The sequence below is a fragment of the Coregonus lavaretus genome (assembly GCF_964263955.1).
Source record: "Coregonus lavaretus genome assembly, contig: HAP1_SCAFFOLD_591, whole genome shotgun sequence".
Taxonomy (NCBI): Eukaryota; Metazoa; Chordata; class Actinopteri; order Salmoniformes; family Salmonidae; genus Coregonus; species Coregonus lavaretus.
This window is the reverse complement of record NW_028166602.1, coordinates 11,993-28,993: the sequence shown is the minus strand read 5'-3', so window position 1 is coordinate 28,993 and position 17,001 is coordinate 11,993. Positions and strand designations below refer to the sequence as shown.

Genomic DNA, 17,001 nt, shown 5'->3' with positions numbered 1-17,001 from the left:
AAGCAGGGTAAAGGAACCAGTGAAGACAGTAAAGACAGTGATGGGTCCTGTGGGGTGAAGCAGGGTAATGGAACCAGGGAAGACAGTAAAGACAGTGATGGGTCCTGTGGGGTGAAGCAGGGTAAAGGAACCAGGGAAGACAGTAAAGACAGTGATGGGTCCTGTGGGGTGAAGCAGGGTAAAGGAACCAGTGAAGACAGTAAAGACAGTGATGGGTCCTGTGGGGTGAAGCAGGGTAAAGGAACCAGGGAAGACAGTAAAGACAGTGAGTGATGGTTCCCGCATTCCAAACAGCACTTAGACTAAAACTCTCAGCATGAACCTCTCTCACCTTGGCAAAGAGGACAGCCGCTGCTGCCTCCACTGGAGTGTGTGTGTGTGGGTGTGCACACAGTGTGTGTGTGTGTGTGTGTGTGTGTATGGCGGCAGTTGGACTAGCTAGCTGTTATATAATTCCACCTGCATTCACAGTGACTCTGTGTCAAATCACTTAGTCTAGCCAAAGTGTTAGCTACTAGTTACAGTTCTACCTCTCTCCTCTCTTCCACCTCCCCCTCTCCTCTCTTCCACCTCCCCCTCTCCTCTCTTCCACCTCCTCCTCTCCTCTCTTCCACCTCCTCCTCTCCTCTCTTCCACCTCCTCCTCTCCTCTCTTCCACCTCCTCCTCTCCTCTCCTCTCTTCCACCTCCTCCTCTCCTCTCTTCCACCTCCTCCTCTCCTCTCTTCCTCCTCCACCTCTCTTCCACCTCCCCCTCCTCTCCTCTCCTCTCCTCTCTCCTCTCTTCCACCTCCTCCTCTCCTCTCTTCCACCTCCTCCTCTCCTCTCTTCCACCTCCTCCTCTCCTCTCTTCCACCTCCTCCTCTCCTCTCTTCCACCTCCTCCTCTCCTCTCTTCCACCTCCTCCTCTCCTCTCTTCCACCTCCACCTCTCCTCTCTTCCACCTCCTCCTCTCCTCTCTTCCACCTCCTCCTCTCCTCTCTTCCACCTCCTCCTCTCCTCTCTTCCACCTCCTCCTCTCCTCTCTTCCTCCTCCACCTCTCTTCCACCTCCCCCTCCTCTCCTCTCCTCTCTTCCACCTCCTCCTCTCCTCTCTTCCACCTCCCCCTCCTCTCCTCTCCTCTCCTCTCTTCCACCTCCATCTCTCCTCCACCTCTCCTCTCTTCCTACTCCTCCTCTCTTCCTCCACCTCCTCTCCTCCACCTCCTCTCTTCCACCTCTCTTCTCTTCCTCCACCTCCTCTCTTCCACCTCTCCTCTCCTCCACCTCTCCTCTCCTCTCTTCCTCCACCTCCTCTCCTCCACCTCTCCTCTCTTCCTCCACCTCCTCTCCTCCACCTCCTCTCCTCCACCTCTCCTCTCTTCCACCACTCCTCTCTTCCTACTCCTCACCACTGCTGACATGCTCCCCTCCTCCTCACCACTGCTGACATGCTCCCCTCCCACCTCCTCCTCACCACTGCTGACATGCTGCTCCCCTCCCACCTCCTCCTCACCACTGCTGACATGCTCCCCTCCCACCTCCTCCTCACCACTGCTGACATGCTGCTCCCCTCCCACCTCCTCCTCACCACTGCTGACATGCTCCCCTCCCACCTCCTCCTCACCACTGCTGACATTATCCCCTCCCACCTCCTCCTCACCACTGCTGACATGCTGCTCCCCTCCCACCTCCTCCTCACCACTGCTGACATGCTGCTCCCCTCCCACCTCCTCCTCACCACTGCTGACATGCTCCCCTCCCACCTCCTCCTCACCACTGCTGACATGCTGCTCCCCTCCCACCTCCTCCTCACCACTGCTGACATGCTGCTCCCCTCCCATCTCCTCCTCACCACTGCTGAGTTCTGCTCCCCTCCCACCTCCTCCTCACCACTGCTGACATGCTCCCCTCCCACCTCCTCCTCACCACTGCTGACATGCTGCTCCCCTCCCACCTCCTCCTCACCACTGCTGACATGCTTCTCCCCTCCCACCTCCTCCTCACCACTGCTGACATGCTGCTCCCCTCCCACCTCCTCCTCACAACTGCTGACATGCTGCTCCCCTCCCACCTCCTCCTCACCACTGCTGACATGCTGCTCCCCTCCCACCTCCTCCTCACCACTGCTGACACGCTGCTCCCCTCCCACCTCCTCCTCACCACTGCTGACATGCTGCTCCCCTCCCACCTCCTCCTCACCACTGCTGACATGCTGCTCCCCTCCCACCTCCTCCTCACAACTGCTGACATGCTGCTCCCCTCCCACCTCCTCCTCACCACTGCTGACATGCTGCTCCCCTCCCACCTCCTCCTCACCACTGCTGACACGCTGCTCCCCTCCCACCTCCTCCTCACAACTGCTGACATGCTGCTCCCCTCCCACCTCCTCCTCACCACTGCTGACATGCTGCTCCCCTCCCACCTCCTCCTCACCACTGCTGACACGCTGCTCCCCTCCCACCTCCTCCTCACCACTGCTGACATGCTGCTCCCCTCCCACCTCCTCCTCACCACTGCTGACAGCTCAAAGTAGATTGAAGAAGTGTGTGGAGATAGAGCAGGAGTGGGTAAGGGAGTGTATGAGGAAGTGTGTGGAGATAGAGCAGGAGTGGGTAAGGGAGTGTATGAGGAAGTGTGTGGAGATAGAGCAGGAGTGGGTAAGGGAGTGTATGAGGAAGTGTGTGGAGATAGAGCAGGAGTGGGTAAGGGAGTGTATGAGGAAGTGTGTGGAGATAGAGCAGGAGTGGGTAAGGGAGTGTATGAGGAAGTGTGTGGAGACGTGATGCGTCAGAAGGTTCAGACAAGAAGTCAAGTCAATGTTTACATCCCAAATGACACAATCCCTTTATTGTGCACTACTTTTGACCAAGAGGGAATAAGGTGTAATTTGGGACACAGGCAGTGTTTCCATAGTATGTTGATTTAAGACCTGGTTGTTCATGTAGCAAAACCTTCTACTGGCACACCCTGGCTACATAATGGTATTATCTCACCAGCATATAGGCTAACTAACAGAATCCCATCCTTGATTTGAAGGTGTGTCTCAGTGGATGCATGATGTCATAGCCCCTCCTACTATAAAATAGCACTATTTCCCTTAGCCTAGTTGTTTCCCCCTTATAACCAGGTTGTCACATTGAGGTCAAAAGACGTCTTCCACTAGGCATACATGTATATCCCTGTATATAAACATGAAACACACCAGTACTGGTACTTTACATCACTATGAAGCGTTGAGTAATCCCATCAGGCATTTCCAGGAAGAGACTGATCCTCTCACCATTTCTATTTATAAGCATTCTATCAATTCTATGTTTATTCATGTCATTGTTATAAAAAGAGGTTCGGTAGAGGCCAGAGTGAATGACTGAATGTTTTCCATAGTGACTATAATGTAGTAGGAGTATTACTGTTGTACTACTAAGCTATATTGTAACCCTGTTTTGAGGGGTTAAACCAAGACAGATGTGAGAACACATGATGATACTGTAGGTATCTCTCCAAGACAGTCAACCAGCTGCAATGTCAAGTCTAACTCTAAAATAACAGCAGTGTAATGATCCTAATAAACCTGCCATTCAACCTGTAGCTACTGTGAGACTACAGCATGGCCCAGTGTGTGTGTGTGTGTGTGTGTGTGTGTGTGTGTGTGTGTGTGTGTGTGTGTGTGAAGAAACACACTAGCGCCAGTAGAGCTACAGAAAGACATTCATTATCCATGTTGTGTCCTTTCTGTGACCAGGAATCTGTGTCTCATTGAGATGTCAACCTCTTTTACTAGAAAGACCTGTCTGCCTGCCTGCCTGTCTGTCTGTCTGTCTGCCTGCCTGTCTGTCTGCCTCTCCTTCTATATGCTGTCATGTTTACATGTTGTACTGAGGAGGACATATTGGATCTGCTGCTGCTGAGGTGAAACTCCTGTCAACTATCCAGGGCTTGTTTTAGCTCAATCTAAGATCATCATGTAACCTGTCTTTCAAAGGCTTTTTGTTTTGGGTCAAGATAATCATGTAACCCAGTGGTTCCCAACCAGGGGTACTAGGACCCCTGGGGATACTTGGCCTATCCACAGGGGCTACTTGAGAAGACTCATGTGACCATAGGCCTACTGGTAAAATGCACTTGAGGGGGTACTTCAGGGGTACTCCAGGCAGAGCAAAATTCAGTTGGTGGTACAGTAACCGAAAAAGGTTGGGAACCACAGATGTAACCTACCTTTCAAAGGCTTTTTGTTTTGGGTCCTTGCAAGTGCAATCACACTTGAAGTGTGTCCCTGTGGGATGAAGTAGCATTTACCTGGTAATGATGTAGTATGAAGGGAAACTGAGAGGTAACTACTAGCATGGCCGTGGGAAGAATTTTTCTCCACTCCAACTGGAGTAATAAAGGCCTAGTGCACTAATTTGGTGGAATTATTTTATTTTTTAAATGATTTAATAAATTGTGATTCATCAGGGGGTGCTACAGCACCGTCAGCACCACTACATTCAAAGGCTAGGACTACTAGGCTTCCTTCACCTTGTCAAGTGTGATCGAACACACACCCTTTAGGGGAACAAAGTAGTTATTGTTTTAATGAATCCCAAAGAAAATAAGTCCTTATTAAGTAATTAATATGTAATAACCAATTGACCATGTAATTGTAAAGTAAATGTGTAAAATAAAGCTGAACTAAATGCCATGCTTTTGGGCAGAAGGGGACCTGTCAGTCAGCTCCACCAGCCTGACCACACCCATGTCCAGAGGGACCACACCCATGTCCAGAGGGACCACACCCATGTCCAGAGGGACCACACCCATGTCCAGAGGGACCACACCCATGTCCAGAGGGACCACACCCATGTCCAGAGGGACCACACCCATGTCCAGAGGGACCACACCCATGTCCAGAGGGACCACACCCATGTCCAGAGGGACCACACCCATGTCCAGAGGGACCACACCCATGTCCAGAGGGACCACACCCATGTCCAGAGGGACCACACCCATGTCCAGAGGGACCACACCCATGTCCAGAGGGACCACACCCATGTCCAGAGGGACCACACCCATGTCCAGAGGGACCACACCCATGTCCAGAGGGACCACACCCATGTCCAGAGGGACCACACCCATGTCCAGAGGGACCACACCCATGTCCAGAGGGACCACACCCATGTCCAGAGGGACCACACCCATGTCCAGAGGGACCACACCCATGTCCAGAGGGACCACACCCATGTCCAGAGGGACCACACCCATGTCCAGAGGGACCACACCCATGTCCAGAGGGACCACACCCATGTCCAGAGGGACCACACCCATGTCCAGAGGGACCACACCCATGTCCAGAGATAGGTGAGTTACAGTACCCTCAAAATGCGTTCAGATAAGAATGATGTTATATCAGTGGGATAAATGGATGTACTTTCTTACTTCATAAAACACACACTTGACTACACACACACACACACACACACACACACACACAGGCCATAATATGTGTGAAGCCAAATCACACTGTCACAGGTTTTAAGAAATCCTTGAATGACTCACATGGAATCTCAATAATTCATAATAGAAGGTTTCATTTTTTCCCATAAATGTGACTTGTGCATCATTTATGATTATTGCATTCATAAAGTAGCTCATCTTTAACCCCAATACATGCCGTGATAGACGGTATTATAAATAGCACACAGCACAGTTTCCATTCCCTTACTAATGACAAGTGTTCCTGTATTGTATCTCAACCTCTTCCTGTGAATTATAAACCTCCACAATCCACACACTCATTGATATATGATCCTTATATACACAGACAGAAGCGACAGAAGAATACCCAAACGTGCCTAGGCACAACATTCTCTTCCAAGTCGAGCTAAAAGAAAAGAAAGGCTGAGAAAACCAAGATGCGATTTGGATCTCACGCTCGAGCTGTGTTTTGTCAGGGCACGCGCGCCCACACACACACGTTACACGCACAAAACCTGCAGTCACATTTCTGCCCAAGAATCTGCACCCGCCCCCGAATCCTTGCGCCCATTTCACCACTACAATCATATGTTTTATCCACGGTATAACAGCGCATATAAATGTAATGTATTTATTTATATATGTGATTATAACAGGGAACATCCCGTTCTTCATTCATTGCCCAGAGAGACTATCCTCGTGATTGAGCACCGACAGGGCGATTGGAAATGTTGACCGCTGGTCAGCTCAGCACCTTTTATAAGGCCGTTTGCTAACAATGAACGGCCCATATCTGGTTGACAACACCAGAAATAGCCAAATACACCGCGGACAATTGCACTAAATCGCAGCAACAATCACCCTGAAATCAGCCTCGCTATCACACCAAGGTGATATTTATCCTCTGTGTGTGTGAAGGAATGCTCGACGGACGCAGAGACTGTGTCGAGAAGAAGACAGTGATATTTTCTATTAAATAAAACAGTTAACGCACACAGATAATAAATAAATAATGATAGGAAATAATTAAATAAAACGATGAAAAGCGAGCTGCATGACGACTTCTCCTCAAAAACCTCCATTATCGAAGGGATTCGGGACAATCATGTCGATATGCCGGCTAGAGGGCCATAAACACCCCCGGATCCTGTCGCCCTAACCGGAGCTTTGTAGTCCCCCCGAACACCTGCTGGGTTTGGCTAGCTTAGCTTTAGATAACAGCACCACATCTGCTGGCTGCTACCGCTTACTCTGCCTCTGTGTGGTGAACACTACCCAAGCAGCCTGTCTCTGCCTCCTTTCCACTGCGTCCTCTGTACCCTGCTTGCTAGGAACGCCAGCACATTGTCACAGGCAGCACACAGGCAGTAGCCGAATCTATCTTACTGCATTCATTCTGCAGATGCATTGCCCACTTACTTTCGTAGCTGCTCCCTCATCGCTTGCCGTTTTAATCGCAGATCCAAGTGTAATTTAGAAAAGCCCCTAAACCGGCGGATTCCGAACCGTGATGGCAATCCTCGAACCGTCCTCTGTGGGAGAAAACGTCCGACTAGCCGTGTTCCGTTCCCGCAAGCCGTTCACAGACTCTGCCTTCTCCGCTGTGCTGGGCAGACTAGGCGGAGCTATGATTCCTGCTGTCTCCCTTCCCCCATGCTATTCAATAAGGACTGAGGAGCGAGGGGGTTTCTTCAGGGCACTTTACATCAGAGTTTCTAAAGTAGATATTGTAGTCTACCAGAATGTTCTTTCATTTAACTGGGAAAGAAAACATCTCTCACCTCCCCAGATCTCTGAGTTCTCTGCTATTCCCATGTTACGTTATTATCCTTTCATTACTATGTTACTGATCGGTTAATCTTTCATTCTTATTTCCAGAACTAAGGCTCATCTACTGAGGTGTGTGTGTGTGTGTCCAGTATATTATTACATCTATGGCAAGACTTGACAATGTCTGTTTAGCATTATTCAACAACCAACTTGACAGAGTTTGAAGAATTAAAAAAGAATAACTTGCAAATGTTGTACAATCCAGAGATTTACCCACAAAGACTCACAGCTGTAGTCGCTGCCAACGGTGATTCTAACATGTATTGTCTCAGGGGTGTGAAAACATATGTAAATGAGATATTTCTGTATTTCATTTTCAATCAATTTGCTCAAATTTCTAAAAACATGTTTTCACTTTGTCATTACGGGGTATTGTGTGTAGATGGGTGAGCAATTATTTTTTTTGAATTCAGACTATAACACAACAAAATGTGGAATAAATCAAGGGATATGAATACTTTCTGAAGGTACTGTGTGTGTGTGTGTGTGTGTGTGTGTGTGTGTGTGTGTGTGTGTGTGTGTGTGCGCACCTGCGTGCGTGCGCACCTGCATGTGTGGTTTGTGTGTGTGTGTGCGTTCATGTGTGTATGTATGCACACATGCGTGTGTGTGTCACAATATCCTGCGCTGTGCTGTCACTCACTCATAGAGGGTCTGGGCCACGTCTTCTGGTGTTTTCTCTCTGTGTACAGAGAGGAACAGCTGTCACTCTTCTCTCGCCCTCTTTCTCAGCTTCTATCTCTTTCTCTCTCTCATATCCCTCTCTCTCATATCTCTCATAACTCTCTCTCTCTCTCTCTCTCTCATATCTCTCTCTCTCATCTCTCTCTCATATCTCTCTCTCTCGTCTCTCTCTCTCATATCTCTCTCCCTCATCTCTCTCTCTCTCTCTCTCTCTCTCTCTCTCTCTCTCTCTCTCTCATATCTCTCTCTCTCTCTCTCTCTCTCTCTCTCTCTCTCTCTCTCTCTCTCATATCTCTCTCTCTCTCTCTCTCTCGTCTCTCTCTCTCATATATCTCTCTCTCTCTCTCTATATCTCTATCTCTCTCTCATATCTCTCTCTCTATCTCTCTCCCTCATCTCTCTCTTTCTCTCTCCCTCATCTCTCTCTTTCTCTCTCTCTCTCGTCTCTCTCTCTCTCTCGTCTCTCTCTCTCGTCTCTCTCTCTCTCGTCTCTCTATCTCATATCTCTCTCTCTCTCTCTCTCTCTCTCTCTCTCTCTCTCTCTATCTCTCTCTCTCTCTCTCTCTCATACACACACACTTAATAAAAACCACTGCACCACTGCACTAACATGCTTTGTTGTTGTTAAGCACACAGTGTTAATAGATCAGATTACACTTTATCTGTTTAGGTCACACTTGGACGAGCGAGACACACACACACAGAGAACATAATCAGGAACTCAATGCCTTATCACTGCCACGACGCTGTACAACCTGTTACATACTGGGCCAAATCTGTTTATACTGCATAAGTACAAATGAGAAATAACTATCTCTGCCTCGCTTTCCAACCAAGACAAAAGCAAGCCTCAGATAGAAACATAGTCAGACACTCTACGAGGACAATGGAAGAAGACTTCCAAAATGCTTCTTTGTTGTTAAAATGTCTCCACTAAACCCAGAGTTATCCCAAATCACCTCATCTGTAGCAGTAGAGATACAGAGAACCGTATGTAGCAGAGATAAAGACGGAACTACTGATTAAAAATCTAATGATAAAGAAGGCTGTAAAGCCCAAACGTCTGGGTATGCTATCCCTGATGCAGTTAAATACATTCAAAACATAGAACATATTTTTGAGTACAGCTGTCACTTCTCTCTCTCCCTCTCTCGCTCTCTCTCTCTCTCTATTTTTGAGTGTGAACCCATTCCACCTCTATGTTTGTCTAAATACACAGGTTTTACGCTCCAGCCAAGCTTCTGGGAGAGAGCCATGCTTCTCTTTTGATTAGGACTAGTAATAGTACCATACAGGAACTACCAGACAGATACACCATGCTGATCGACCAATAGTACTTCTTCTCTTAGATGGCCCACACCACTAACAGTCTGCTAGATAGTGACTAGGTGGAATGGAGAATGACAGAGTTAACTAAGTTAACCCTTGAGTTATTGATTCAAGAACACCAACACCAACCATGATGACCTCATTGGTCTAGCTTCCTAGAAAAACTGTTGACCAATAAGTTCACAGCGTTCTGATAGGGGACACTATCATAGAAATCTGTATTTTTCTGGGGATGATCTTAAAAGAACAGGACCGCATGCAAATAACTTGGTAAAGTTATTGGGGAAGTTATTGGTGAAGTTATTGGGGAAGTTATTGGTGAAGTTATTGGGGAAGTTATTGGTGAAGTTATTGGTGAAGTTATTGGTGAAGTTATTGGGGAAGTTATTGGTGAAGTTATTGGGGAAGTTATTGGTGAAGTTATTGGGGAAGTTATTGGTGAAGTTATTGGGGAAGTTATTGGTGAAGTTATTGGTGAAGTTATTGGTGAAGTTATTGGTGAAGTTATTGGTGAAGTTATTGGTGAAGTTATTGGGGAAGTTATTGGTGAAGTTATTGGGGAGGTTATTGGTGAAGTTATTGGGGAGGTTATTGGTGAAGTTATTGGGGAAGTTATTGGTGAAGTTATTGGTGAATTTAAGTTGCAGACACTACTATTGTTACTAGGCTGTTTTACTCTCAGCAGACAAACAGCAGTAAACCTACAGCTAGACACAAAGTACTCACTTGATGTAGTAGGGCACGTTATTGGGTGAGACTGCCTGCTCAAATGGACCTTGAACAGAACCTGTAGACAGTGACATGATTAGAAGAGTCAGGGATGACATGGATAAAGCATTCCCAGAGGATTTCTGTTTCAACATATGTACAGCCAGACATATGGCATGGTTCTGTTGACTTTACTGTATATATTCTGTCAATATTTACTAAGGAATCATGTATGTATTTACAGAATGAAGACAGTAATCTTCTGACTCCATATCCCAGCCCTGGGGACTAATGTGTTACTGGCAGACTGGACTACAACGTTATCTAGCTGTGGTGTGTCTTTTTGACCTGGTCTTAATGTTGCAGGAGAGTTTGTGTGTGTGTGTGTGTGTGTGTGTGTGTGTGTGTGTGTGTGTGCGTGCGTGCGTGTGTGAGTTGAGACAGACAAAAACTCACCCTGCAGAGAGCCAAAGTCCCTCTGAGCATCTGTCAGCTGCTTCAGATGGTCTTTGATGGAGATCTGAGAAGAGAGGAGGAGCCAGAGAGAGAGAGAGGAGGAGCCAGAGAGAGAGAGGAGAAGCCAGAGAGAGAGAGGAGGAGCCAGAGAGAGAGAGAGAGGAGGAGCCAGAGAGAGAGAGGAGGAGCCAGATAGAGAGAGGAGGAGCCAGAGAGAGAGAGGAGGGGCCAGAGAGAGAGAGAGGAGGGGCCAGAGAGAGGAGAGAAAAAAAGGAGAGAGATGGGAGAGGAGGAAGAGATTGGGGAGTAAAAGAGTGTATCATTATCGCACAGGGAACAGGGAACAAGAACAGGTATAATCAGACAGGAGAAAAAACAGAGCTGGGTAGAGGAGAGAGATATGAGAGAGGGAGAGGCAGAGACAGGAGGAAAAACAGAGCTGGGTAGAGGAGAGAGATATGGGAGAGGGAGAGGCAGAGACAGGAGGAAAAACAGAGCTGGGTAGAGGAGAGAGATATGAGAGGGAGAGGTAGAGACAGGAGGAAAAACAGAGCTGGGTAGAGGAGAGAGATATGGGAGAGGGAGAGGCAGAGACAGGAGGAAAAACAGAGCTGGGTAGAGGAGAGAGATATGAGAGAGGGAGAGGTAGAGACAGGAGGAAAAACAGAGCTGGGTAGAGGAGAGAGATATGAGAGAGGGAGAGGTAGAGACAGGAGGAAAAACAGAGCTGGGTAGAGGAGAGAGATATGAGAGAGGGAGAGGCAGAGAGAGGACAGACAGAGACACAGTACACTACACTGCTATCTAGAACCTAAAAGGGTTCTTCGGCTGTCCCCATAGGAGAGCCCTTTAAATAGCCTTTTTTGGTTGCAGGTAGAACCCTTTATACATGGAACCCAAAAGTGTTCTACCTGGAACCAAAAAGGGTTATCCTATGGGGACAGCCGAAGAACCCCTTTGGAACCCTTTTTTCAAAGAGTGTACAGTGCATGATCAAAGCTGTCCAGAGAGAGAGAGGACTGAGACACAGTAGAGTACAGTACATGATCAAAGCTGTTCAGAGAGAGGACAGAGATCAAAGCTGCATGGTATAATGTCATATTGTGGTCATGGAGAAGCCAAGCAGTGGCGGTGACTGACTGTGACTAAGCATGTCTGTTATCTAAGAGCAGAGCACTCTACTGGGCTTCAGCTATGGTTCAGCTAAGGCTGGCTATAATGTACTCTGCTCTCTGCACAGACCACCCTGACCGTGTCTATGGATGAGATGGGGAGGCTCACCAAATTGATCCTATCCCAAAGAAATATGACATGTTTGATCCCATAGGCAATATTGGTGTGTGTGTGTTTATAACAGTGTTGTACTGGGTACACATTCACGCATATGTGTGGTGGTAAAGCGCATTATGGTATGAGGCAAGTGATGTGCATGTGTGTGTGTGTGTGTGTGATGGTGTGAGATGGACTGTGGTAACCTGTGAGATGTTTGGACCAATAGAAGTACAGGCATAGCAGTGGTCTAATGGAGTCTAATGGAGGAGTGATATCTGATGACGAGTCCTACTGTAAACGAACCATTACCTGAGATACATCCCCCAACTCATCCACCGCCATTCCACCCCCTGAGTTTTTACACGTTCCCATGGAAACCTGGTGATGATGGGGGGTCAAAATAGTTTGAGATCGTTTTGCAGCAGTAATTATGAATGGTATCTGTACCGCAGCGCCCAGCCCAATCAACCCCCTTCTTTCAGACACTTGATCTGTGTTTGTGTGTGTGACCCTTTCAGGACGTAAAGAGGGGGCAGTTAGGTAAACAGGCCTGTTGTCCTCAGCAACAAAGTGGGACAAACTAACGGCGTTGTTGCTATGGTGTCAGTGAGGTCCCAGTCACCTCAACATCCTTCAGTAGACATGATGGGTGTCAGCAGGAACAGCTGGCGCGTGTGTGTGTGTGTGTGTGTGTGTGTGTGTGTGTGTGTTCGTACGTGCGCGAGTGCGTGCGTGCCAAGTGTGTGTGTGTGAGACGCTGTGTAGGAGTTGCCATATGGTCCTGTCTCCAGGTGTCCATCTCCTTCACACTCCTCTTTATCTCTCCTCTGTTCTCTCCATCTCCCCCTCTTCTACTTTCATCTCAGCTGTCTGTATGTCATCAACTTCACAGAGGGGTCTCAGGGAGAGAGAGAAAGAGGGAGAGAAGGAGAGAGGGAGGGAGGGAGAGAGAGAGGGAGAGACAGGAAAGGAGAGAGGGGTCTCAGGAAGGGAGGCAGGGAGAGGTCTCAGGGAGGGAGAGAGGGGTCTCAGGAAGGGAGGCAGGGAGAGAGGGGTCTCAGGGAGGGAGGCAGGGAGAGGTCTCAGGGAGGGAGAGAGGGGTCTCAGGAAGGGAGGCAGGGAGAGAGGGGTCTCAGGGAGGGAGAGAGGGGTCTCAGGGAGGGAGGGAGGGGTCTCAGGGAGGGAGGCAGGGAGAGAGGGGTCTCAGGGAGGGAGGCAGGGAGAGAGGGGTCTCAGGGAGGGAGGCAGGGAGAGAGGGGTCTCAGGGAGGGAGGCAGGGAGAGAGGGGTCTCAGGGAGGGAGGCAGGGAGAGAGGGGTCTCAGGGAGGGAGGCATGGAGAGAGGGGTCTCAGGGAGGGAGGCAGGGAGAGAGGGGTCTCAGGGAGGGAGGCAGGGAGAGAGGGGTCTCAGGGAGGGAGGCAGGGAGAGAGGGGTCTCAGGGAGGGAGGCAGGGAGAGAGGGGTCTCAGGGAGGGAGGCAGGGAGAGAGGGGTCTCAGGGAGGGAGGCAGGGAGAGAGGGGTCTCATGGAGGGAGGAAGGGCATCAGTCAGGATCCTTATTGGGTGTGGTAACAATAACAGCACACAGGACAACCTGACCTCACTGGCTCTGTATTAGACTCAGGACAACCTGACCTCACTGGCTCTGTATTAGACTCAGGACAAACTGACCTCACTGGCTCTGTATTAGACTCAGGACAACCTGACCTCACTGGCTCTGTATTAGACTCAGGACAACCTGACCACTGGCTCTGTATTAGACTCAGGACAACCTGACCTCACTGGCTCTGTATTAGACTCAGGACAACCTGACCTCACTGGCTCTGTATTAGACTCAGGACAACCTGACCACTGGCTCTGTATTAGACTCAGGACAACCTGACCTCACTGGCTCTGTATTAGACTCAGGACAACCTGACCTCACTGGCTCTGTATTAGACTCAGGACAACCTGACCTCACTGGCTCTGTATTAGACTCAGGACAACCTGACCTCACTGGCTCTGTATTAGACTCAGGACAACCTGACCTCTGGCTCTGTATTAGACTCAGGACAACCTGACCTCACTGGCTCTGTATTAGACTCAGGACAACCTGACCTCACTGGCTCTGTATTAGACTCAGGACAACCTGACCTCACTGGCTCTGTATTAGACTCAGGACAACCTGACCACTGGCTCTGTATTAGACTCAGGACAACCTGACCTCACTGGCTCTGTATTAGACTCAGGACAACCTGACCTCACTGGCTCTGTATTAGACTCAGGACAACCTGACCACTGGCTCTGTATTAGACTCAGGACAACCTGACCTCACTGGCTCTGTATTAGACTCAGGACAACCTGACCTCACTGGCTCTGTATTAGACTCAGGACAACCTGACCTCACTGGCTCTGTATTAGACTCAGGACAACCTGACCTCACTGGCTCTGTATTAGACTCAGGACAACCTGACCTCTGGCTCTGTATTAGACTCAGGACAACCTGACCTCACTGGCTCTGTATTAGACTCAGGACAACCTGACCTCACTGGCTCTGTATTAGACTCAGGACAACCTGACCTCTGGCTCTGTATTAGACTCAGGACAACCTGACCACTGGCTCTGTATTAGACTCAGGACAACCTGACCACTGGCTCTGTATTAGACTCAGGACAACCTGACCTCTGGCTCTGTATTAGACTCAGGACAACCTGACCTCTGGCTCTGTATTAGACTCAGGACAACCTGACCTCACTGGCTCTGTATTAGACTCAGGACAACCTGACCTCACTGGCTCTGTATTAGACTCAGGACAACCTGACCACTGGCTCTGTATTAGACTCAGGACCACCTGACCTCACTGGCTCTGTATTAGACTCAGGACAACCTGACCACTGGCTCTGTATTAGACTCAGGACAACCTGACCTCACTGGCTCTGTATTAGACTCAGGACAACCTGACCTCACTGGCTCTGTATTAGACTCAGGACAACCTGACCTCACTGGCTCTGTATTAGACTCAGGACCACCTGACCTCTGGCTCTGTATTAGACTCAGGACAACCTGACCTCTGGCTCTGTATTAGACTCAAGACAACCTGACCACTGGCTCTGTATTAGACTCAGGACAACCTGACCTCACTGGCTCTGTATTAGACTCAGGACAACCTGACCTCACTGGCTCTGTATTAGACTCAGGACAACCTGACCTCTGGCTCTGTATTAGACTCAGGACAACCTGACCACTGGCTCTGTATTAGACTCAGGACAACCTGACCTCTGGCTCTGTATTAGACTCAGGACAACCTGACCACTGGCTCTGTATTAGACTCAGGACAACCTGACCTCTGGCTCTGTATTAGACTCAGGACAACCTGACCTCACTGGCTCTGTATTAGACTCAGGACAACCTGACCTCACTGGCTCTGTATTAGACTCAGGACAACCTGACCTCACTGGCTCTGTATTAGACTCAGGACAACCTGACCTCTGGCTCTGTATTAGACTCAGGACAACCTGACCACTGGCTCTGTATTAGACTCAGGACAACCTGACCTCTGGCTCTGTATTAGACTCAGGACAACCTGACCTCTGGCTCTGTATTAGACTCAGGACAACCTGACCTCTGGCTCTGTATTAGACTCAGGACAACCTGACCTCTGGCTCTGTATTAGACTCAGGACCACCTGACCTCACTGGCTCTGTATTAGACTCAGGACAACCTGACCTCTGGCTCTGTATTAGACTCAGGACAACCTGACCTCTGGCTCTGTATTAGACTCAGGACAACCTGACCACTGGCTCTGTATTAGACTCAGGACAACCTGACCTCTGGCTCTGTATTAGACTCAGGACAACCTGACCACTGGCTCTGTATTAGACTCAGGACAACCTGACCTCACTGGCTCTGTATTAGACTCAGGACAACCTGACCTCACTGGCTCTGTATTAGACTCAGGACAACCTGACCTCACTGGCTCTGTATTAGACTCAGGACAACCTGACCTCACTGGCTCTGTTTTAGACTCAGGACAACCTGACCTCACTGGCTCTGTATTAGACTCAGGACAACCTGACCTCTGGCTCTGTATTAGACTCAGGACAACCTGACCACTGGCTCTGTATTAGACTCAGGACAACCTGACCTCTGGCTCTGTATTAGACTCAGGACAACCTGACCTCTGGCTCTGTATTAGACTCAGGACAACCTGACCTCTGGCTCTGTATTAGACTCAGGACAACCTGACCTCTGGCTCTGTATTAGACTCAGGACCACCTGACCTCACTGGCTCTGTATTAGACTCAGGACAACCTGACCTCTGGCTCTGTATTAGACTCAGGACAACCTGACCTCTGGCTCTGTATTAGACTCAGGACAACCTGACCTCACTGGCTCTGTATTAGACTCAGGACAACCTGACCTCACTGGCTCTGTATTAGACTCAGGACAACCTGACCTCACTGGCTCTGTATTAGACTCAGGACAACCTGACCACTGGCTCTGTATTAGACTCAGGACAACCTGACCACTGGCTCTGTATTAGACTCAGGACAACCTGACCTCACTGGCTCTGTATTAGACTCAGGACAACCTGACCTCACTGGCTCTGTATTAGACTCAGGACAACCTGACCTCACTGGCTCTGTATTAGACTCAGGACAACCTGACCACTGGCTCTGTATTAGACTCAGGACAACCTGACCTCACTGGCTCTGTATTAGACTCAGGACAACCTGACCTCTGGCTCTGTATTAGACTCAGGACAACCTGACCACTGGCTCTGTATTAGACTCAGGACAACCTGACCACTGGCTCTGTATTAGACTCAGGACAACCTGATCTCACTGGCTCTGTATTAGACTCAGGACAACCTGACCTCACTGGCTCTGTATTAGACTCAGGACAACCTGACCACTGGCTCTGTATTAGACTCAGGACAACCTGACCACTGGCTCTGTATTAGACTCAGGACAACCTGACCTCACTGGCTCTGTATTAGACTCAGGACAACCTGACCACTGGCTCTGTATTAGACTCAGGACAACCTGACCACTGGCTCTGTATTAGACTCAGGACAACCTGACCACTGGCTCTGTATTAGACTCAGGACAACCTGACCTCTGGCTCTGTATTAGACTCAGGACAACCTGACGATGGGACAGATGCTCCTGGAGGTAACATTTTTAATGAGGTCACAAAGTACATTTATTCAATATCAAGCATGAAGCTTGGGAACTCAGTCAGGGGTGCTCAATCAGTGTCTTCATAAAGAATTGTGTGTCTGTTGTGTGTGTGTGTGTGTGTGTGTGT

The 17,001-nt window shown here is 49.1% G+C and overlaps 1 protein-coding gene across 1 annotated transcript in view; it reads right to left on the bottom strand.

The window, feature by feature from the left end:
* Window positions 1-7,006, bottom strand: part of LOC311114532 (dystrophin-like) — a 40,096-nt gene extending 33,090 nt beyond the window's left edge. Inside the window, exon 1 of the mRNA XM_084189779.1 lies at window positions 6,854-7,006. Coding sequence (XP_084045905.1) covers window positions 6,854-6,873 — 20 coding nt within the window. The 5' untranslated portion in view covers window positions 6,874-7,006. The remainder of the gene's footprint in view (window positions 1-6,853) is intronic.
* Window positions 7,007-17,001: the final 9,995 nt, after the last annotated feature.